The 23,122-nt window shown below is 50.5% G+C and overlaps 1 protein-coding gene across 4 annotated transcripts in view; it reads right to left on the reverse strand.

The window, feature by feature from the left end:
• The window catches only part of GPD2 (glycerol-3-phosphate dehydrogenase 2), a 47,270-nt gene that overhangs the window by 17,994 nt on the left and 6,154 nt on the right, over nucleotides 1-23,122 (reverse strand). For 2 of the 4 annotated variants that reach the window (XM_040070041.2, XM_058421382.1), the window contains exons 2-6: nucleotides 18,467-18,574; nucleotides 13,724-13,892; nucleotides 11,716-11,840; nucleotides 10,339-10,436; nucleotides 9,239-9,402 (exon numbers count right to left, since the gene is read on the reverse strand). In XM_040070041.2, the coding sequence (XP_039925975.1) occupies nucleotides 9,239-9,402; nucleotides 10,339-10,436; nucleotides 11,716-11,840; nucleotides 13,724-13,892; nucleotides 18,467-18,568 (658 nt within the window). In that variant the 5' untranslated portion in view covers nucleotides 18,569-18,574. Of the gene's footprint in view, nucleotides 1-9,238; nucleotides 9,403-10,338; nucleotides 10,437-11,715; nucleotides 11,841-13,723; nucleotides 13,893-18,466; nucleotides 18,575-19,062; nucleotides 19,150-23,122 lie in introns of those variants that run through there. The other 2 variants (XM_040070042.2, XM_040070043.2) reach the window with 2 other exon arrangements.

Below are 23,122 nucleotides of genomic sequence, written 5' to 3' on the forward strand. Positions count from 1 at the left end.
TCAGAGTGAGCTCAGGATACCCTCAGCACAGTCCAGGATTTGGACCACTGTGTTCAAAAACAACATTTTCCTGCTTTCTCTGAACCCCTCATCCATTTTCCCCTCATCATTATTCTGATGCAAGAACCCCCATGCTATTACTCACTCCTCAGCTGTCCAAAAGCAACTGAGTGCCCATGGAATGCATTTGCAGGCAGAGGACTGGGAAATAACCAGTTCCTGATTAACTGCACTGGTAGAAAAACACACTGGCTTCAGATTGATGTGACCTACAGTGTGGAGGCCTTGAGTATTTCATGGCATAAACAGCAGAGATCTGGAGAGGTCTGGATTTGAAAGGAATAAAGACTGACTTCCCACCTCGGAAATTTATCATCTGTGGAGAACAACAGTGCAACAGTTTAGGAGAGATGGGGTCACAGGATAGTGGTTTCATACTCAGAAACAGCTGGGGTTTGCCTTTTTTTATTTTTTTTTAAGGCTTGCCAACTGCCATGTGTATACTCTCCCCTGGATAATGACATTAAAATCCTGCATTTAAACAGAGAATCAGAATATCCTGAACTAGGAGGGACGCACAGGAATCACTCAGTCCAACTCCCTGCCTTGCACAGACACCCCAACAATCCCACCCTGTCCCTGGGAGCAGTGTCCAAACACCCTCGGAGCTCTGGCAGCCTCGGGGCCCTGCCCGTTCCCTGGGGAGCCTGGGCACTGCCAGCACCCTTCACCCAGAGGGGAAGCACCTTTTCCTGATATCCAGCCTAAACCCCTCCTGACACAGCTGCAGCCCTTCCCCCGGCTCCTGTCCCTGGGCACAGAGAGCAGAGATGGGAGCTGCACACCACAACGATGATCCTTAACACGAGACAAAGGGAAGGATAAACCAAAGCAAAGGTTTTGCATCTCAACCTTCCTGACCTTGCAATCAAATGCAACTCGCCCCAGACACAGAGATCCCCTGAGCAGCAGAGAAAAGCACCTCCAAGCTTCGGCTCCTGCAGCCCAAAAGCTCTCTAGACACGAGCACCACTGCACCCTCCCCAGACGCCTGTTCAGTGGTTCCACTGTAATAAACCCAAGGTGCGATCAATGGCAAGGGAACCCCGAGCTTCCAGGGAGCTTCCCTTCCTGAATCACCCACCACAGCCATCCTTGTCCTGCACAGCAGCCACTGGGGCACCAAAGCCAAACAGAACAATGACCCCCGCCTTGCTACCACAGGACAGCCCTCAGTGATCCTTTGGGCTTTTTCAAATACTTCAGCCAAAAAGTTATTTTCTAACAATACAGTGGCTAAGCCAAATTCATCTGGCATCCTTCTCCACAGGCGAGTATGCTCCTGAAGGTGCCCACGATCTCCTAAGCGCAGGCAAAGCAGGGAAATGGTGACTGTGACATTCCCCAGAACAGATGTTCACCAGTGCCCTGCCTGGAGAGGACTCTGTGCCCCAGGGCTGGTTTCAGAGCGTTTGTCCCTCGCACGATGCCAGCTGTCACCTGCTGCAGCCTGACAGAAGGCAGGCACAGCCCAGCACCTTGGGAGAAGCCTCCCCGAGCCAGCTGATGGAACATGCTGAGCTCTCTTTGCAACTCCTTCTGCAGCACCTCTTGAAAACAGCAAGGAAAACGGAAGGAATCATCCCTCCTCTTATTTGTTGTTTTCACCTTCTGTAATACGGTGACAGCGAAGAGATGCTTTCATTTTTACTGAGGGCAGTCAACCCAGCTTTTCCCAAAACGCTGGCCTAAGTGCTTTCACCAAATTAGCACACAATCCTCTAAAAGACACCTCAGCCCTAGAAACCACGCTGCTGAGGACATTTAGTGTGCAAAGACAGTTCGAGTAAGTCTGTCCCACACCACGTTAAGCCCAACAGTGATGCCATTTGGTTGATAATTTCTTCTTTCCGTGCAATTTGGGAAAATTCTATTTTCGCTGCTTAGTAGCAAATGCTGCATCTCCTCACATCCGAACAGACAATGTTTCCGTTGGCACTCACAGATTCCTCCCCCAGAGCGCACACAGCGTACATGCGATTTTATTTTTACCGGAGCTGAGCCCCAGCCAGCAGGGAGTGGTAACAAAGCCCACGGAGCGGAGAGATTTGTTTGGGACTGGTTCAGGAGCGTTGTGAGAAAACCAGAGCGTTAATGAGGCACTCTGGCAGTTCTGGTACGTTCCGTCCTGTGTCACTCTCACAGCTGCCCCTCGCACCAGTCCACAGAATCCCAGAGCCCGGAAAGGCTCGGGATGAGAGGGACCCAAAAGCTCAGCTGCCTCCAGGTGTACTCCTCACTGCAGCCTGCACCAGGTAACACAGTAAAGCAACACAGGAAACCAAATCCTTCCACGGTCAAAGCTTTCTCGCTGTGCACATACAAACCTTACCCTACCCTGGCCAGCTTTAAGGCTGGTGAGCGATCACACAATTACCCATGTGCATTAGACATATACAGCTACACCTCCCTACGTCACCAAGACCGTCCCTCTCCTGTCATTTTAATGAAGTGCTTAATTGCACCAGCAGTTTTATTGCAAGCATTAAGCAGGAGCCCAGGAGCTGCTGTGCATATGGGAAGGGTTAGATCCCAGACAGGCACGATGAATCAGCTGGAGTGACTCAAAATCGTTCCAGACTTCTCTGAGCAAGAACCCCGCAGGTTCTCCTCCCCAAACACAAGCAGAGTCAGTTCAGGGGGAATGTTCCCTTGGACTCGTGAGCCACAAGCGAGTACAGAGCCCTCAGACCTGAACTCTGCAGCTCCCTGAATCACATGAAACTAAAGGGGACTTTGCTGCAAACTCCCAGACTTTCTAGGATATGCAGCACTCGTGTCCTTGTTGCTGCCCTGCTCCAGGGGGACGAGTTCTGACCCAGCTGAGCCGAGTTCTGATTTGGTTCTGAATCAGCCCCATCCCCAGCACTCCTGGCTGTGCCTGCAGTGCAGAGAGCCCGGCTCTGCTGTGCCCTGAGCCACCCGTGCTGCTGGAGTAAGGTGGGAAGGATGAAGGACAACTAAACATGCACTGGAAATAACCACACCCCACATTCCAGCTCTTTAACATCAGCCCTAAGGCGAGAGCTTTCATGGAAAGGGAAGCCTCGAGCCTTCCCACAGGTAAATTGATTCCAACAGATTCAAACTCAGATCTGACACATCCAGATTAAATAATCCAGTAATAGTCACCTTAATTTCTGACCTCCTCCATTTAGCACCAGCTCAGGTCACCAGAACTAAACCTCCCTGCTCTCAGAATCACAGAATGGTTTGGGTTGGAAGTGAGCTTAAAGCTCATCCCATTCCACCCCCTGCCAGGGACCATTTCCACTGTCCCAGCCAGCCTGGCCTTGGACACTTCCAGGCATCCAGGAGCAGCCACAGCTTCTCTGGGCACCCTGTGCCAGGGCCTGCCCACATTCCCAGGGAAGGATTTCTCCCTGATCTCCCACCTACCACTGCTCTCTGCTCATTTAAAGCCAATGCCTTGTTCTACTATGATTTGTTCCAAATTCTGTAGTTATAAACAAAGCAATATCACACAAGAGGTGTGAAGCAATATCTGCAAGAGGCAGAAAACCCATAAAATATTTTTCCAGAAGAAATCCCAATATCCTTCAAATGTCTGTCTGATCGAGACTGCTGCCAAGTTACAGCACAGGAGCTAAAACTCCTACTGAAACTAAGATCCCAGAAAGCAAAAATAAGCCACAACATCCACCACATCCAGTGACAGACAAAATTTGGAATTCCGGCTCTGTGTGACTGCTTTATAATTACGTTGTTTCCCACTTCTTTTGTATCAGCCTTCAACTTGTCACCACACTGTGACTGCCGTGTCAGTGGCAGGAAAAGCACCGTGTTAAAATGAAACTAAACATTGTCACTGTCAGTTTATGGAGACGGCGCTAAAATGTCACCGTGAGCAGCCGTCACGGCGGGGCTGCTGTGGCCGTGCTGATGTCACCGCGGCTTACTGTGTCCCCGCTGCCACCAACGGCTTCCAGGGGGGAAAATCCCGTCAGGGTGAGCTCCCACGGGGGCACTGTGCTGTTTTTAACTCCCAGCAAAGCAGGGGTGGACAGGCACCGTGTGCTGAGCTCGGCCACGCTGCTCCTCCAGGAGAGCCCACCCGGGAACAGCGTGGCCAGAGGGACAGAGTGCCGTGCCAGCGTGGAGAGAGCAGCACTGCTCCCACACACCACAGAACCCACGGCATCGAGGCTGGAAGAGACCTTCCAGACCAGCCAGCACCACCACCACGTCCCCACAACCACATCTCCACAACCACATCCCCACCACCACGTCCCCACAACCACATCTCCATAACCACATCCCCACCACCACGTCCTCACAACCACATCTCCATAACCACATCCCCACCACCACGTCCCCACAACCACATCTCCATAACCACATCCCCACCACCACGTCCCCACAACCACATCTCCACAACCACATGCCCACCACCACGTCCCCACAACCACGTCCCCAGTGCCCCGTCCAGACGCCTCCGGCACGCTGCCAGGGGTGGTGACTCCATCACCTCCACAACTTGTTACAAGGCCTGACCGCTCCTTTGGCGAGGAGCTGCTTGCAGCACCCACTCTGATGCTCCCCTGCACAGCTCGAGGCCGTTTGCTCTGCTCTGTCCCTCGTTCCCTGCGAGCAGCGAGCTGTGCAGGGGTCCCGTCAGCGCTTCCCTTCCCGCCGGCACGTCCCGCGGGACAGCTCCCACAAAACACCAACAAAGCACAGCCCTGGCTCACAGCGGAGCTCCATCCCTTCCCCTGAAAGCCATGACGCACCGGGGACCACTCAGATGTTTGTGCCACAACGAACAAGGAACGTCGTTTTTGTCCAGGAATAATCTTAAATCTTTTCGGTAACACGATCTGAAGAATTATTCCCCGTTCACTTCTTAAGGGACGCAAACCCCGTCCTTTGCTTATACAAGCATTAAAAAAAGAAAAGAGAGAGGCCCCGAATTCACTGGAATATTCATCATTTCCAACCTTAAACCCAGAGCGTACAAACAGACGAATCCAGCAAGTCAGAAAGCAAAGCCAATTTAATCTGTGGCTCCCCTGAGGTAAATGTAGTTCACAGTCCTGCCCCCACCCCAACCTCAGCCATAATCCCTGCTTCCTGGAGGTAAGAAAGCACTGGAGTGAGGAAAATTCTGCAGCGGGATATAATGATCCAAAATGACAGGGACAATAATGACAATGAATTTCATGTCTCCCAGTCATGAGCCGGGGATGCTTGACTGGGCTGACTCACACGATTAAATCGTCACAGGTACAGCAGGAGATGCAGTTATCATCCGGCGCTTTCGGGAGGGCGCCCGGGGCAGCGGGCACGCAGCGAAGGGCTCATCCCGCGGCTGCCGGAGCCGAGGCCGGCTTAAGGATGCAGCTGGTTCAGCCCATTGATCTGATCCCTTCTGAAAATGATAAAAGCGCCCCGGCGGGTGAGGCGCGGCCGCCCCGCAGCCCCGGCCGTGCCAGCACCTGCACGGGCGCTGCTGCACCTGCAGCACACCTGCAGCCCCCTCCCCGGACCCTGCAGCGCTGCAAAACAACGGGGCAGGGAGCAGGCAGGGAGCATTTCCCAGCCACGGCCGTGGCCAGCGTGCCTGCAGGGCTCCTCTCGCCCAGCCAGCCCCAGAATGGAAGCACCAAGAAACAGGAGTAGCTGTGTATTTAAATTCACCTATGCAGAGTCTGTTCGCTGACAAACTGTCAGGGGTTTTATACCCAGGGAAGGAAAAACAGCCACGGAGTTGTCTGTAATATCCCTATTACAGCTCAACATCTCCAAATATCCATTTGTCAAACATGAATTATAAAGCTATAACATTTCATAATTCTGGACACACTCGAATCCTAGGAAAAATAGCTACAAGAGCCCAAATAAAAAAAAACATTTATTCCATTTTTGACAGCTTAATGAATGCCCTACTCTTTAGCATTGATTTTTGTGTGTGTGTCTGTGTGTGCATGTGTGCCTGGGAAGGATTTCTCAGGGGGTTTGCTGTAAACAGGGAAAGCGAAATCTTCTGCCAAGGCTTTCTCTACTTTTAAATAACCTCCATATTAAAATATTTCAGCAGAGAATGTTTGCAAAACTACAGAGAATGCAAAAAGCAAAAAACCAACTACCTGCATCCCAGTAAACATCCTGGAGATTTTAGAACAAGATATTAAACAATCCAATACCTTGATGTGGCAAGAGAGTCCCAGACATTGCATATGTTAATTTCTTCTTTCAGGAAATAACAGCAAATTCTGAAAGCACGGTCAGCAGAGCCCTAGAATCTTAAATTCAGGATCGATTCCAGAACACAAATTTCCCTTACACACCTAAGGGCTCATCTTGAAAGGCAAAATACGTTTAAAAAGCCTGCAAGCACCTAGAGACAGAAAAATAATGTATCATAAGGAGAACCGTGCCACTTGGAATTGCTGAACACTTTACATTGACGCACTCTGGCCAGCTGGATCCCTGCTTTAATGGTTCTCCTAGTTCTTATCGTAATGAACTCTATATAATTTAAATGGAGATTAATTCTTCCATTTAAAGTGCTTTAGAACAATCCTGCCCGAGATGCTGAGCTCGGCCCAGCCCCTCCCCGCGCCTCCTCTCCGGTTCTCCCGCAGCCCCTAAGTGGATCTGACAGATCCCTGCTCAGATAGCAGCCGCCTTCTCCCCCCAAAATGTTGCCTTTTTGCTGTTCGGGAGTATCCTAATACCAACGGATGCTAAATGCGGTCTGACATGTCCCCCTAAGAAACAAACTTGTAAGTTGTGGCTTCAAAGCAAACCTTGAATAAATAGGACACGTTGTGTACACCCCGGCTAACATCCAACATATGCTTCGGCTTCCCGACGCTCGGGCAGAGCAAGGATAGCCTCTGGACAAGGCAGCGATTTGCTCTCGCTGGTACTCCCAGCATTTCTATCGTCCCATTTTTCTGTGCCTGTATAAACAATCGAAGGGATGTAATGAAGACGACCCCGGCGCGGTCGGGAACGCGACGTCCCCATGAATTATGGATGGCTGGAGGCGCGGCGGCCCCACGGCGCCCGCAGAGCCGCAGCCAGCGGCCCCGAGCCGGCCCTGCGAGGGGACAGGGCCACCCTGGGCACCCCCGGGCAGGGCCTCGGCACACAGAACGGTCACCGGGACACAGGACGCTCTTCCCTCTTCCCTTTGGTGGCGGGGATCGACAGCTGTGATCATTAACAGCTCCGTTTCCAACAGCTACGGGCACAGGGAATAAAGGGAAGCGAGGAAACGGGGAAAACTGCATTTAACTGCACTTACAGCTAAGATACTCCATCCTTAGAAGGCCAATTTATTGATTCATTCTTTAGGGGAGAGAGAAGGCATGGACAGAGAAGGGAAAGACATCACCTACTTTAAGACTTGTATTTTGCTTTGCTGTTATTTAATACTCTATTTCTTGACTAATCCTTCTGAAATTACTAAAGCAAGTTTAATTTCGACTAAAACAAGTTTAATTTCATCGCCCCCTTCTCCACTTTCAGCTCCATCCCCTTTCCCCTTGTGCTCCATCCCTCCGGATTTAGGGTGTGACTGCACCACTGAAATTCAAGTACAATAATTTACGAGCCCTAAAGGGAGCTTGCTGAACTGTTATGACTTAAAGCCCATTTCCGTGGCCAGAACACGGGTGAATTGCTCAGGACAAACAGTCCACGTGCTCCAGCCCCCCGGAGCCCCGCTGCCCCAGGGGCCAGCCCAGGCAGAGGCACCACAGACAGCGGTGAGCTGAAACGTGGTCTGCTCAGAGCTGAGCTAACACTGCTTGGACAATCAGCTATTCTGCGTTAGGTGCAGCCTCCAAGCGCTCAGATGTGTGCTATCAACATTCACTCCTGAGTCCTTCAAACCCGTTCTATTCTTCAGGGAAACTGAGGCTTGGTGGAGCCTGGAGAGCTTTTTAAATTTTAATTCCAGACAGCATTTCTTTACATTCTGCCTAGAACCAAGGATAACTATCCTGTATCTTATAAGGAAAGCAAAACAAAGCAAGACAGATTTTTTTTTTTTTTTCTTTTTTTTCCTGTTTTTCTCTTCCTTTCCAATATTGAGTGTGGGTTTGTTTCCCTCTGTTGGGATGGCACCAAAACCTCCAGAGACATCTCTCTGAGCCCTGCCCTACCCGTGTTTGCCACCAAAGCCCAGGTGACATCTCGATGCTGAATCTTCAGATTTACAGCACTGTTTAAAATAATTGTTCATGTAAGAAACGTGAAGACCAATTTTAAGGCTATCCTGAAAGATGTATCTTTGGAATGCTGGAGTAGTAAATGGGCACGATACAGCCAAATTATTTATTTAATCAGAAAAAACTTCACTAGATTATAAATAGATTTCAAGCTATAGTGCTCTTATGAGAAGTGTAATTACAGTTAAGAGAACCACTTCGTTCTTCTGGCAGGCTCCTGGGATCCCTTAAAACAAGCTAAGGAATAGCTCAGGATAAGGAAAAATAAATCTGAATTCCTTCTCTGTGTCCTGTCTATGGCAGGTCCTGGTACTGGGTACAAAAACCGCCACAAAAATCCCACAACCAATTTTGCTAAATTCACAAATTTTGCTTATTTCCTCCAGACCTTAAAAGCAAGATAAAATGCAGCATCCATCAGCAGTAAAATGAAGCAAACACCAAGTCCATTCTTTAAATGCGACCCTCCTCCCAAACAAGAATCTGCACATACACATTCCCACACATACGTATGAATTTTCAGTTGTTTATCCACGCTGCTGGGCTCTGTCTGAGACACTTGCAATTAACAACAGAAGCCCTAGCCAGGAGCCTCATAAACCCCATTGGAGTCCAGTGTGTTTCCAGAGTCCTTCCCAGTCCAGAACCCCTTTGATGAGCTGATGAATTGTTCTACAAGCAGCTCTACAAAGGGAAAAGAGTTCCCCCTATAATCCACCTTGTGTGAAGACCTTTCTGCTGCCAAGAGGTCAGAAACCACACCTCCATCAGAACACTTTCACACTGCTCTACACCCACAGGCCAAGAAAAAACACTGTACTTCCTCCTCCACCCTCTAAGCTGCTGTCGTGAAAACGGAACTTATCTCCCAAATTAACAATCAGGAGCTGTAGAGTGCACAACCTCCAGGCTCACACCTGTGTTTTAACCCCCAGACCACACCCCCTGAGCACGGAGCAGGCAGAGAGGCCACGCACCATCATAGTAGACGATGGCTCCGACCAGCTTGTCCCTGCGCAGCATGGGGAACAGCTCCAGGGCCCGTGACTTGGTGAGGACGTAGCTGCTCTTCAGGCAGTGGCTGCCCGCCACCAGGTCATACAGCTTTATCCCAACCCAGTAGTAGGGCAGCTGCCACCACCTGAGGGGAAAAGAGCACCACGGAGTGAAAAAAGAAAAAAAAATCACAAACGCAGCTTTTAGAGGCACGTGCACACGCCGTTATTGCAATCCAGAACACGGTGAGGAACACAGAACGTTCTTACAGCAGCTGTACACTTACAGCAGCTCTACCTTGTACAGCGTTACGAGCTCGTGGTAACAAGACAGTGTAAATACTCCAGACTTGGGTGTTGTTTGCTGCTGTTTTCAACTGAGCTACTCCCTCCAGTGAGTCAAGCACGTTCCAGGGTTTATTTGCTCTAAAATCAGGATCTGGATGGGGCTGCTGTGCTTCCATGTGAGATGCTGGAGCTGTGTGTGCAAGCTGGGAGGATTCCCCAGGCACAGTCTAAGGCCTCCTGCACAAACAGGGCCACGATAAATGCAGGCAACCACCGACCTACACAAGCCCCAGCTCTTACAAGCCCCTCCCACTAAGACAGGAATAATACAGAGAGGAATGGTCTTAATAAAATTATGTTCCTTCAAAACCTCTCTGCTCTAAGTAGCCTGTTCCAGTGAGTAATTGCTCCTACAGACTGAAAACCTGACCCAAAGCACTGAATGTCTTCTCCAGAGGGGGAGGAGCCTGCTCAGTCCATACCCAGCTGTGCTCATATGGACTGGAGAACCCTGGCTGGGAACACTGGGAGGGCGTGTGTTGAGGGCAAGGGTACACTGAGAGAGCAGCAAACACATCCTGGGAATGAGAGCTCTTTGCAGCTGTCCCTGTCGGGGTGCTGGAGAGCTGCACCTCAGCGTGTGCCCCCAAAGCAGCGACTGCTGGCTGGGGCACAAGAGGATTTTGTGCTTCTGCAGCTCAGCAACTCCCCCTGGGACAGCTTTAAGGAACAAAAAGGCCAGGGTTAGCTTGTGAGAAGCCAAGGTAAGGGAGAGAAGGCAGAACAGAGCTTACTTGTAGATGGGGAGCATGATGGGCAGCTGGGCTGAGAGGTGGGGTGCGCTGTGCAGCAGGTGTGCACGCTCCTCCAGAGCCTCCTTCACCATCCTGTACTGCAAAACACCAGCCAAGGTCAGTGCCACACAGCCACCCTCCCCAGAGCCTTCCTCACCATCCTGCACTGCAAAACACCAGAGCCTCCTCACCATCCTGTACTGCAAAACACCAGCCAAGGTCAGTGCCACACAGCCACCCCTGGCACCAGGTGAAACATTCACTATCAGACTCTATCCAGGCACCAACACCTCACACTATCATTACTGGGCTTTCAAAAGCACGCTGTCATCTGCTGAGGAACCCAAAGGTTCAGGAAAAGGATCCCCAACAAAATAAGGTTTCAGCAGTTTCGCCTTGGCGTCTTGGCAGCACAACTGAGTGATTTTTCATTTGAACATAAAGCTCAAGCAGCCACGTTGCCCTAAGGAGGGGCAGGAGGCACTTCAGGAGGGGTAGGACTCATCCCACAGCACAGCTCCGTGCCAATTCCCACAGCTCAATCCCACCCAAACTCCCAGCTGCCCATGCAGGAGGGCTCTTCTCCAAACCAGTGTGCAGCAACGTGGAGTTGTTCTTTGGCAGAAAAGGTGGATTTCTATAGGTGGGTAACTGCAGGGTTTGGATATTTCCCCCTGAAAAATCACATTCCTGCAGCAGCATTCCAACCACTAAAACTTTTCAACCACTAATACTTTGAGAGGTTCCCATGGGGAGAAAATATGATTCCTCAAAACAGGAATATCAGGCTTTCACCCACACAAGAATGCACAAAAGCATTTATACACTATCACTCATTTACCATGTCTTCTTTCCCCATGCCAAAATAAATCACTCATTTACCATCTTTTTTTCCCTTATTCCAAAATAAGTCGCTCATTTACAACGCTTTTCCCCCATTCCAAAATAAATCACTCATTTAACATCTTTTCTCTCCCCATTCCAGAACAGGACAGCCACTCACTCTCCCCAGTTCATGAGATTACCTGTCTCATTTTATGTCATATAATATATGAGATATGATAAATGATATATATGATATATGGTATATGATATATCATATATGAGATATGTTATATTATTTTAGGCTTTTTTTATTCTGAGATCAGCCCCGTCTCTGCCTGCCTTTCCCAAAACCCCCAGCCCACAGGGCATGGCAATGACAGTGCCCACCAAAGCACTGGGAAGTTCCCCAGAGAAAACACTTCCCGTGCCCAGTGGCTGTGGAATCCAACACTGGAATCCAGCGCTGAAAAGCTCAAAAGGACACTCAGCTCTGACTGGGACAGGGAAGTGCCTACCAGCAATTCCTGCTGAACAACCAGCACAAAAAATTACCTGCTCGAAATCCAAATTCATGATGGCCTTCTGCAGGTACCTCACTCCACCATGGATCAATTTAGTGCTCCTGCTGCTGGTCCCCGATGAGAAATCATCTCTTTCTAGAAGGGCTGTTTTTAGTCCTGTGTTACCAGAAAACCAAATTAACTTCTTAAATTACACAATTTGTATGTAATTCATTAAAGACACTTCTCTAGGGTAGAGACAATCACAAGAAAAATTACTCTGTACATGGATGAATTTGTATTCAAAGTGCAGTGCACTGTCTATATTGTAATGAAAAATTTTAGCCTTCCTCCTGAGGGAAAAGTCAAAGCAGAACTTAAACAGCAGCACATTAAAAGCTGGGAATTTCACAATGGAAAGGCATTACAGGGGCCACGCTACCCAAGGAAACAGAGCTGGGATGCATGGCAGGAACAGAGGGGTTCCATGGACACTTTTAACCCTTGGCAGCAGAGAGCTCCGAACCTCTTCACTAACAATTGAGGCGGCATTCCAGAGAGGGAGACAACTGGCAGCTCTGCTTACTTGGAGTGTGCTTCAGAGGTGCCCAAAAGCAGGGCAGGGTGTTCTGACACACACAGGAAACAGTCTGATCAGCCTTAATCACCGAATCCCTTGGGCCTCCAGGGTCACTGAGCCAACCACGCTCCAGCCCCTCGTGTCCTTCTGTCACGAGGGACCCAGAACTGGACACGGCACTCGAGGGGCCTCAGCAGTGCCAACACGGGGATTTTAACATCTACTGGTCTCACAAAACTTTTATGTCCTTAAAAATCTAATTGTTACTGGTAACTTAGAAAGATCAGAGCAATTTATTTTTGTCGAATGTGACTGAAGATTAATGGACGCAATCAGAAATAATTTGGTGAAGATTTATCAAACATACGAAAAGCAAAATTTGTTGTTAAGCGAAGCAAACACGATAAAAGAGCAAGTTCCATGAATGAACAGCAACGAGACACAACTCATTAACCAAATGCCCCTGAATATTTCACACCTCAGAAACCTACTGACATAACCAGTATATGCAAGAAAGGGATAAACAGAGATTAACTGTAATAATTTCTGTCTGCTCTACAACTGCATTTGCTGCCAAAGCACAGCAGAGGCAGAAGTGAAGAGATCTTTGTCCCGTGTTATTAAATATAACAACCAGGCTGGAGTTTGGACTTACCTCCCTATAGTCAGACCCTACTGCTTTATGCATTTCCCATCACCACGCCTTCTGGATGAGTGTTTTCCAGCTCAGACTGGAAGGCACTCCTGGGGCCAGGTTTAGCCTCTGTTTCTGAGGTACGTGTCCAGGTTAAAGAGCCTGAGAACCTCAGGGCTCTCTGCTCTGTCCAGTTCCCCAAAAATGGGACAACGGGAGCACAGATCTGCTGTGTGACCTCCTTCAGGACCCTTTTGCCTTTCTAGCAGAGGTTTCCTAACCAGGATACCCATCCCTCCACCTCTGAGCATTTTAGAAAAGCCCATCCGAGAAGTCTGCTATGGGCAGACAGAACAGAGGTTTCCTAACCAGGGTACCCATCCCTCCACCTGTGAGCACTCTAGAAAAGCCCATCTGAGAAGTAGCTCAGTAGTCTGCTACGGGCAGACTGAGAACAGAGGTTTTCTAACCAGGGTACCCAACCCTCCACTTGTGAGCACTTTACAAAAGCCCATCTGAGAAGTCTGCTATGGGCAGAGGGAGAACAGAGGTTTCCTAACCAGGGTACCCATCCCTCCACCTGTGAGCACTCTAGAAAAGCCAGTCTGAGAAGTCTGCTATGGGCAGAGTGAGAACAGAGGTTTTCTAACCAGGATACCCAACCCTCTACCTGTGAGCACTCTAGAAAAGCCAGTCTGAGAAGTCTGCTATGGGCAGAGGGAGAACAGAGGTTTCCTAGCCAGGATACCCAACCCTCCACCTGTGAGCACTTCAGAAAAGCCCATCTGAGAAGTTTGCCACAAGCCAGGACAAGAAGGAGGCTGCCCTGAAGCTGCAGGCCCTTACCTCTGGTGGCTGCGTCCAGGGCACAGCCGCAGCCCGTGGCTCCGCCGCCGATGACGACCACATCGAACTCCCCGCTGCTCTGCAGGGCCAGAATCTGCTGCTCTCTTGTGGGGAGATGGTCCTTCCTTACTGGGGCACCTTCTGCAGCTTGAACCTGCACCAAGTCACCCTGCAAGGAGGGAACACGGCCCATGAGGCCCTGGCTGTTTGTACACACAGATACGGGGGACAGACAGCCCTCCCAACACAGCCTTTTCCAGAACCAGAAAGGTAAATTCACTTATTCCCCCATATTTAACAATAATATCGTATTAAACACTGAGGAGCAAACGGTACTAAAACCATCAAGTGATTCCAACACCTCTACTTCACCTTGTCCACCTCAGTGTAACACCGTACTGAAGAGTTACTACCCGTATCAATCACTTCTAGGAACACTCAAAAGTCGCAGGATGATGTTACTATTTCAATAAACATTGCAAAGGCAGCATTTTAATAAATAGACACACGGCTGGGCTCTCGACTCTCTACCAAAAAGATTCAGCACAGCAAAGGACGCAGAGCTGAGTGCACATTTCACATCTCACACAGAGGCATTAATCCAGCTCAAGTCTGATGAGGTTCAGGAGCCCCAAAACACCAAAGAAACTCTAATTTCACCTCCTCTTTGAGAAGGTTCTCAGCAATGCAGTTTGTGTCCTACAGCACGTTAAAATACAACTTTAAAGTGACAAAGCTTAGCGGTGTGGCAGTTTCAGACAGGTTCCCATTTTCCTGGAATGGCCCTGGGAATCTCCTTGGGCTGATATTCCCGGAGCCAATGCTGCTGTCTGTGCAGTGACTGTGGAGAGAAGGGCTGATGCTCAGTCACCTACCAGGGACCGTGGCTTAAGCCTGAGGGGTTTGAGCAGTCTCTGAAGGCTCTCGCTGTTAATATCAACTTAAGCTGAATTCTAAACATTTCCAGACCTTCTTGAAAATTATAAACACTTTCAGCACCAGAAAAACCCGTTTAACCCTCATTTAAGACCTAATTTAGGCCAGTCTCCAGGCCAAATGGCAGACTTTACTATGCAGAGAATAGCTCCTGTCCAGATCTCCCAGACAGGAAAGAGCAGGCTAATAAAAATTCAAGTGACAAACCACAGAAACTCCTTTCCAGCCAAGCACAAAAAGCCTCGGTTCAGATTATATGGTGCATGCAGCCTAAATATTTTTGTTCAGAATTATTTGCTCATTCCTCAGCAGTATCATGATTTAAATGCATTAGTTCTGTGTCCCTCTCTCTACTACAGAGCTGAAAATAAAATCCAGTGACTAGTAGCCATGACTCAAGGAAGTGCATATTCCAAAGATAATTAATGACCAGGCTCATCCTGCAATCAGGGATGATATTGGCTAGAACACAAGTAGCTCACGAAAATCCCTTAGGACAGCAGCAACCACTGTCACTGCACGTGTGGAACAATTCAATCCATGGGGAAAGTCGGGCTGGAGACAGAGTGAGTCCTTCACTTCATGTTGAGGATCTAACGAGCCCAGAGGAGGCCCTGGAGCTGCTCCAGGGCTGGAGCTCCTCTGGAGCCCGGCTGGGTGAGCTGGGAATGTTCCCCTGGAGAAGGAAAGGATCCAGGGAGAGCTCAGAGCCACTGGCAGGGCTTAAAAAGGGGCTCCAGGAGAGCTGTGGAGGGACTGGGGACAAGAGAGAAAAATGAAGATTTAGAACAAATGCTGGCATGCCCACATTTTTCCCCAGGCACGGTGATCCCCATGGGATCAGCTGTGTCCCCCCAGCCCACGGGAGCTGCACTGAGCACAGCTCAGCTCAGCTCAGCTCAGCTCAGCTGAGCTCATCACCCGGTGTTTACAGCCCTCAAACACAGGCACAGCTCCCCAGGCAGCCCGGGGCCGGGAGCACACGGGTGAATCCTGATGAGCTCGCTGTTGACACACCAACGTGCGCCTGCTGGCAAAGATCACCGGCGGAGGGACAAAGCTGGGGCGCTTCAAGGAAATTCAGCTCCCCCGTTGTTCTCCTGGCCACGGAATTCTGCCCATTCCCACCTCTTGCCCTGCTCTCTCAGCTCTAGCGCTGCTATAATATATGCCCAAAGTGTAATAAAAACATAAAATAAAGTCCCAGAATGGTTTGGGGTGGAAGGGACCACTCCCAGACAGCAGTGATGAGCAGGAAATTGGGAACACTAAAAACACCCTGTCTTGCACGTGTCTTGGCTGCTCAAGCTCAGCAACACGTGCTCAACTTCCACGAGCTCTAGAGAAGGAAAATCCCCACCTCCACATTTACTTTGCGCTACATTTCCAGGGAAATTTCCAAGCATACTACTTAACTTCAGGAAAACAATAGAACACCAGAAAAGACAGGTTTGGAGTTCAAGAAATACTGGCATCAGGTGGGTTTGACTCCATGTTTCGGTTTGTTTTAAAACCCATTATTTACAACAAATGGCTCCTAGCAGAGCCCAGAGCAGAGCCCCCAGCATCCAGCCCCTGGTATAGCCAGAGTGTGGAGATTAGCCCTGGAATATAAGCAGAGCGATTAGTACCAGGAATTGATATAGATATGATGCATCTTGCTGTCAATTAAATGGGGGAGTGAAGAAAAGCTGCACACAGGGATTCCATCTGCAGTAACGTGATTAGTTTGGCAGTGAACAAGTGTGTTTACTGAAATAAGCAATTGCTGTTTATATCTACAATTTCTCAGGCAAGAGTTCCCTGAATGGTTTTGATTACGCTCTTAGTGAGAGGAATTTAGTTTGGCAGTTTGAATTTAATCATCAAGTTATAAAGTGATCTAGTAATCCATAAGCCAATGCTCTCGTTAATTTGCTACTGTAAATCTCCAGGTAGGCTTGTAGAGTCAAATTCATCATCCTTATTCATTTAAACAAAAAAAAAAAATACAGTAATTAAAACTCCCCAAAGCAGACCCTGATGCATTATCATATTATCACACTGCTGGATTCACCTTGCTGAGCAATTTCTACTGACCAACAACGCACCCAGGCACCAGGAAGAGCAGGACTGGGAAAGGACAGCAGGATCTTACAACTCCAAACCGGAGCACTGCCTCTCCCCTTAGTGATCATGAGGGGAGCGGGGAAGGAAACGCCACCAGTGTCTCCAGTTCAACCTGGCATATCCAGGAACACCCACCTCACAGCTGGCACCAGCCTGCTCAGCCTGATGCAGTAAATAAAGGCCCAGAAGACCTGAATGCAGCAATTTGGCCAGGAAGCAGGAGGATCTGGTGTTTCCAACACTCTGTGCCCATCACGCTGGAAGTGCTGGTGAAACAGCCAGCAAAGGCTCACTGTGCCACCTGGGCCCTGCAGGTGTCTGAGTGCTTGAGGCCAAACCACAGAATTCCAGAATGGTTTGGGTTGGAAGGGACCTAAAGCTCATCCTGCCATGGCAGGGACACCTTCCACTGTCCCAGGCTGCTCCAAGCCCTGCTCAGCCTGGCCTGGGGCACTGCCAGAGGTGGGGCAGGGGTGGAACGACACGAGCTTTAAGGCTCCTTCCGATCCACACTGTTCTGGGATTCAATGATTCAACTTCAGTTGCACAAATGTGACCCAAAGTGTCAGCACAGAGAAATTAGCTGGGATAAAAGCACAAGTGGCTCTGTCCTTGTGGCACCATGATCACGCTCAGTAAAACCCATCTCTCCCCAGAACAATGGGAGTTCCCCGAATTCTGGAATACTGCAGACAATATGCAACAAGTGAGCTCTCCAGGTGACTCTTCTCTTCCAACTCCTCTTATTTAACAGTCCTAAAAGCTGCAGCTGCCATTTTTGACAGTAATGAAGCCAGGCTGTAAAACCCTGGGATAAAGACTCTGGAGAGAGCATTACCAGCTCGGAGCGAGGCAGGCAGCCCGATGGGGAGCTCACTTGAAATGCTGGGGTTTATTTTCTGCAACAGTATCTGAAGCCTTAAGAATCCTGCCTTATCCACTTCCCAGCTTGGCTCCCCAGAAATGACTCATCTCATTCCCAGCTGCTCCTCCTCCTTCTCCCCACAGAAACAGCCAGAAAAGGGATGCAAAGACCGTTGTGGATGTGGCACTTGGGGACATGGGTGGCCTTGGCAGTGCTGGGGGAATGGTTGGACTTCGAGTCTTGGAGGAATTTCCCAACCCAAACAAGTCCGTGGTGCAATGACTGAGACGGGAGCTCAAGAGCACGGCCACTGCAACCCTGCTGGGAGGAGCAGATATCCCAGGGAAATCTGCTTTCTCCAGCAGCGAGATCCAGCACACAGACTGACACGGGGATGGGCTGCACGTCCTCTGCTGCTGCTTGACTGTGCCGGGTCTCCAGCATCAGCCTTCCCTGCTGGGGAACGGACTGTCCATGTCCTCACCCGCAGCACAGCCCTGCAGGGACCGCAGGCAACAGCAGCCTGCCCCACGAGTGCCCTGGCACAGAGCCCCTCCCCAGCCCCAGGAACCCGACAGCAGCTGGCACCAGCACTGTGTTGAAGCTGGGATGTTCACAGGTAGTGCTGGTGGTTTCACTTCCAGCTTCTAAGCTTGAAAACACTGTCCAGGCAGCGCTTTTACTTCAACCAGGTCTATCCACTCCTCCTGCAACTAAGCAAGGCGCCCAGGGGCACCCAAAGGTCATTTTTAAAAACTATTTGTACAAGCCTGACATGTGCTCTGACAGATTTTAAGTTTCCTATTTTATCAAAAATCATAATTAATACTTACGTGTTTGTTTCTATACTGAGAAAATTGAGAGAGGCCAAAAACTGTTGCTATGGCACCTCCTCCAATGAGAGCCGTTCCTTTCACTGCCTTCTGAAATGCCATCTTTTACTGGAAGAAAAGAAGATAAAAATTAATTGGCAGTTTTACCATGTCAGGATCTGGTACACGCAAAATAGACCATTTGAAGAAACTAATGACAATGTTGTGACAAGTTGAAATTTAGGGTGGCAACATCTTAATTAGAGATTTTCACTGCAATATTAATAACTCCTAAACAAAGTCTAGACAGAGGCAAGCCAGAGCGCTGTGGTGTTTGCTGAGAAAGCTGAAGGATGAAAGAGCATTTAGATCAGAGCAGATTTACACACCCCACAGTGACCCCGAGTATGTGACAGGCACTGCCAGTGCCACGGCAAAGGCAGCCCAGGAACAGCCCGTCCCCAGCCACAGGGCCACCAAACGCTTATCCCAACGCCACAGCAGATCTGATCGGCCCCACAACACCTCCCTCAGCTCCCTGCCCGTCCCATCCACCTCCTGCTCCACCCCCTGCTGCCCTGCGGGCAGGAACTGCCCCGCAGCCCAGCCTGTCCTACCCCGGGCGGTGCAGCAGGAGCCGGGCCCCAGCGAGAAGCAGCAGCAGGCCAGGGACAGGACTGAGCGGCTCCAAAGCAGGGTGGCACTTCTCCACCCGGCTCCAGAGGGTTTGAAACCAGCCCTATGTGGGTCAGGCAAATTCTTAACAGACCCAGCGTTCGGATCCTGAATGACAAATTTGCACGGGACTGACCGGAATCTTAAGCAGGCGCAGCCCGCTCCGTGCTCCCCGGCCCGCGGCAGGGACAGCACCCATCCCACGTGGGGATCCCACCAGCACCCTGGGCCCCCACACGGGGACACCCCTGGCCAGCCCACTCAGTGCCCAGACAGCTGATTTAGCACCAACGCTTAAAGCAGAGGCAGACAATGTGTGCAGCCCTGCGCCAGAGCCGGAGCACCGGCGCGCTCAGCTGGCATGGGGAGCAGGGAGCCAGCTCCCCGCGCCAGCCTGGGCAGGATCGGCCCTGGCAGCCTCCCCTGACGCTTGTCAGGACACAAACACACAACCAGGGCACTTCACTGAACTGCTCCTGTACCTGCACATGCCCTGCATGGAAACACGTTCCCGGGCTGGAATGCCTCAAAGGAAGGAATTCCTCCCTGGCAGGGTGGGCAGGCCCTGGCACAGGGCGCTCAGAGCAGCTGTGGCTGGCCCTGGATCCCTGGCAGTGCCCAAGGCCAGGTTGGACACTGCGGCTTGGAGCAGTCTGGACGGTGGAAGGAGATGAGTTCTAAAGTTCTAAAGATGAGCTCTCCCTGCCCATGGAATGAGATGAATTCTAAAGTCCCTCCCAATCCAAGGCTTGACCTCATTCCCTGAGCACTCTGCCTGCAGCACACTCAGCGTGGGGGAAATCCCCTCCACAATTTCTGGGGCAAGCATTCGAACCAAAACTGCTGTGTGTACAAACTGGGTAAGGGATCATGTACAGAAGGCCAAGACTTGCAGCTTCCCACGAGTTTTTCCAAAGAGGGGAATTTCTGCCCTTGGAGACTCCCATCATGACTGCCTTTCCTGTACTGCATTTTCCATTTACTTCTTACTATAGTTGCAAAAAAAGATCAGCTTCACCTTTCCCATGTGCTGTGACAAGGAGGAGTGAAAGGGAAAGGTGACAGACAAACCCCAGCACAGGAAGCTCCTGGGAGGGAAGTCACTGTGGAGGCCTGGCCACAACCACAGCACCTCCGTGAAAACAGAGAGGAAGGCCACGGACAGTCACAAAGTTGTGACAATCACAAGGGGGAATCCAGGAGAGCAGAGGAACTGAGAAAGCACAAGGAACATTCCTGCAGCCACGCCACACGGACAGTGACAGGAGTGCCGCACACAGCACCCAGCACTGCGGGACACACAGCTCTACCCAAGGCTTCCAGGAGCAGCACTGACAGCTCTGCTCTCCAAGGAGCCTGGTGGCAGCATCAGAGTACTTTCACACCCCTCACACAGCAGAAAGGAGTTGCTCTGAGAGCCTGAAACCCTCCAAGCGCCTGTGCTGGAACACAACAATCCAGGGAGTAGAAAAGGAACAAATTAGCATCTTCCAAGGAGCTGTCTCACACGTCTGCAGAGATGCTGGCTTGCAGGAAAACAAAGGGAAGCGTGCCCTTTCCATGCTGTGTGAGCTCAGAGGGGTGATGGCTGAAGCACAACCCCTGCTCAGAATCAGGGTTCCTGCAAGCACACACAGCACTCATCCCTGCTTCTTGTCCCCTGGCTTGGACCTCTCCTGAGACTTCATTCTGGACACCAGGGACACACCTGCCAGAGTTAGGCCATTCCTTTCCATGGAATTTGAACACCAAGTCCACAAACCACGAAGAGGCTCAGTGATCGTCACCTACACCGGCTTGTCACCTGGCCCCAGTCTCAGGGCAGATACAGCTGTTCCAGCCACGCTGCAGTGACATTCGATGTGCCACAGGGTGCAGCTTTCCCGCATCCATCCATTCATCATGGAGGAAGCATCTCTAGTCCCAGACTGGGAGCTGTGCAGGAGGGTTTCTGTCCTCAGGGCTCCCTGCTCCTTGCCTGGCCCTGGGGCGTGCTGCATTAGCTCTCCTCAGCGCTGAGAGCTGATTACAGGCAATTCTCCCGAGAAAAGAACTCTCCAGGGAGACCAGACCGGCTGCTCAAATTGCCACATCAGTCTTGCTCACCATCCCTAAGAGAAGCTTAATCAGGAGAGACAGGGAAATAGGGCTTAGCATAAGCCACTCTAGCACAAAGCCAGACAGGCATTCCAACCAGACGGTGCTTTCGCACCTGGAACAGCTCAATTGCAGCCCGGGAACCCAGAGCCGCAGTTGTGAGCTGTCAGGAGATGTGTTTGGATGAGGCTGGGTGAGCTCAGGGCACGGCAGGTGGGCAGAGCCCGGGCACCGCCGTGCCAGGCTAACCCGGCTCTGCCAGGGCACGGCACTTCTCCGGTTCTTCCCGAAAGGAACGGCACTGCCAGCAGGAAACGGCACACAAGGGCTCCTCTGGAAAGGAGGACAAGCCAAACACTGCCTCTCAGCGAAATGAGAGGCTCTGAACAGACCTGCTGGGACCCCGGGCATGGAGAATTCCAGAGTTTCTGTGCCCACAGGCGCTGACCCCCCAGCAAACGCTGCACTGACCTGAGGCCGTGGAACAGCTCCCAAAATGGAGTGACAGCGCTGGGATTGTGGCTGTGGGGTTTGGATAGAAGGGTGTGGTGTCACAGGGGGCAAAACTCAGAGTTGAAGGGTTTAGAACACAGGAATAGAGATAAAGCCAGATGCAGGATTTAGGGCAGAGGCTGAGTCCTTCTTTTTCACCTTCTTCTTCACGGGTCTGGGTGGGATTTTGTAACTGGAGAGAAAAATCCACATTGCAGACCACGGGTGGTCGGTTATTGGGTTAAAGGTAAAAATAATTCAGGTGTCATCTCAAAATTGGACAGTTTATCCTTAAAAGGCCTTGTAGAGAGAGAGAGGGGTGCTCCATTTTTAGTTTGTTGGAGAAAAGTGCTGTAGAACTCACGGTTTGTGAGACTGTGATATAGATAAGAATTAAGAAACATCTGAGTCCAAACAAGAAACGGTGTCTTGTGCATTTAATCCCGACCCTGGAGAAAGATAAAACACGACACAGAAACTCGTGGGTTTTCCCCCAGCTCTGCCCCACATGGCTGTGGAAGGCTGCTGCCAGCTCTGAGCAGGATACACCCGAGAGCAGATGAAAGCAGAAGGAATGCAGTCCCTGTGGAGGCTGTACCCGGGAAGAGCCCACGCTTACAAACCCCTCCTCTTCTGAGAGCAGGTACTGAAACCTGCCTCTCTTCCAAGCTGAGATCAATAGCTTGTGACCGAAATGGGATTTTATGTTAATGAAAATTATAATAGCAACCAGCATGAGAAGCACTACAGTCGGAAATATGTCATCTTTCCATCACACAAATATTCTGAATCACCTTTAAGAGCGGCTCAGAGTGTTTTAGTGCTGTCAGTGCCATCTGACACAGTAAATCTGCATGTCAAGCCTTACCCTTGATTTCAATAGAAGCCATAAACGGCACCTTTGGACCCACGGCCTCCGCTGGAGGGTGGGCTGAGGTCCCTGACAGGCTCTAGAACAAGCTGTGGCAGGAGCAGGAGCCCTTGACTGGCGTGGGAAGAGCCAGGAACATGTCACAAGGAGTAGCTACTGCATAGAGGGATCTGTCCAAGGAGTTCAATAACACCAGGGAACAGTTCCCAGGGACAGCTGAGCACTGGTAAAGATTCAGAGGGACATTAGCTCAAAGTGCTATTAAAGAAATAGGCTTTAAACTTGAAAGGACACAAAGGGGCGGGGAGAGCAGTCTACACAAAATGGAAACTACATGAAAGATTTATCAGCACAAGTTCCTGCTTTCATTTTCTAGAAGTTAGTACAAACCCCAGGCACAGTGGGAACTCCTCGGTGCACTCCTTGCCCAGCAGCTCAGTCACACTCACTTGCACAACAGCAACACACAGCAGTCACTTCCAGAGTGTCCCCTCCAGTCCCAGGCTGGTGACCAGCTCCCTGCCTCGGTGAGGTCCCCAGGT

The sequence above is a fragment of the Hirundo rustica genome, chromosome 7 (genome assembly GCF_015227805.2).
Source record: "Hirundo rustica isolate bHirRus1 chromosome 7, bHirRus1.pri.v3, whole genome shotgun sequence".
Classification (NCBI taxonomy): Eukaryota; Metazoa; Chordata; class Aves; order Passeriformes; family Hirundinidae; genus Hirundo; species Hirundo rustica.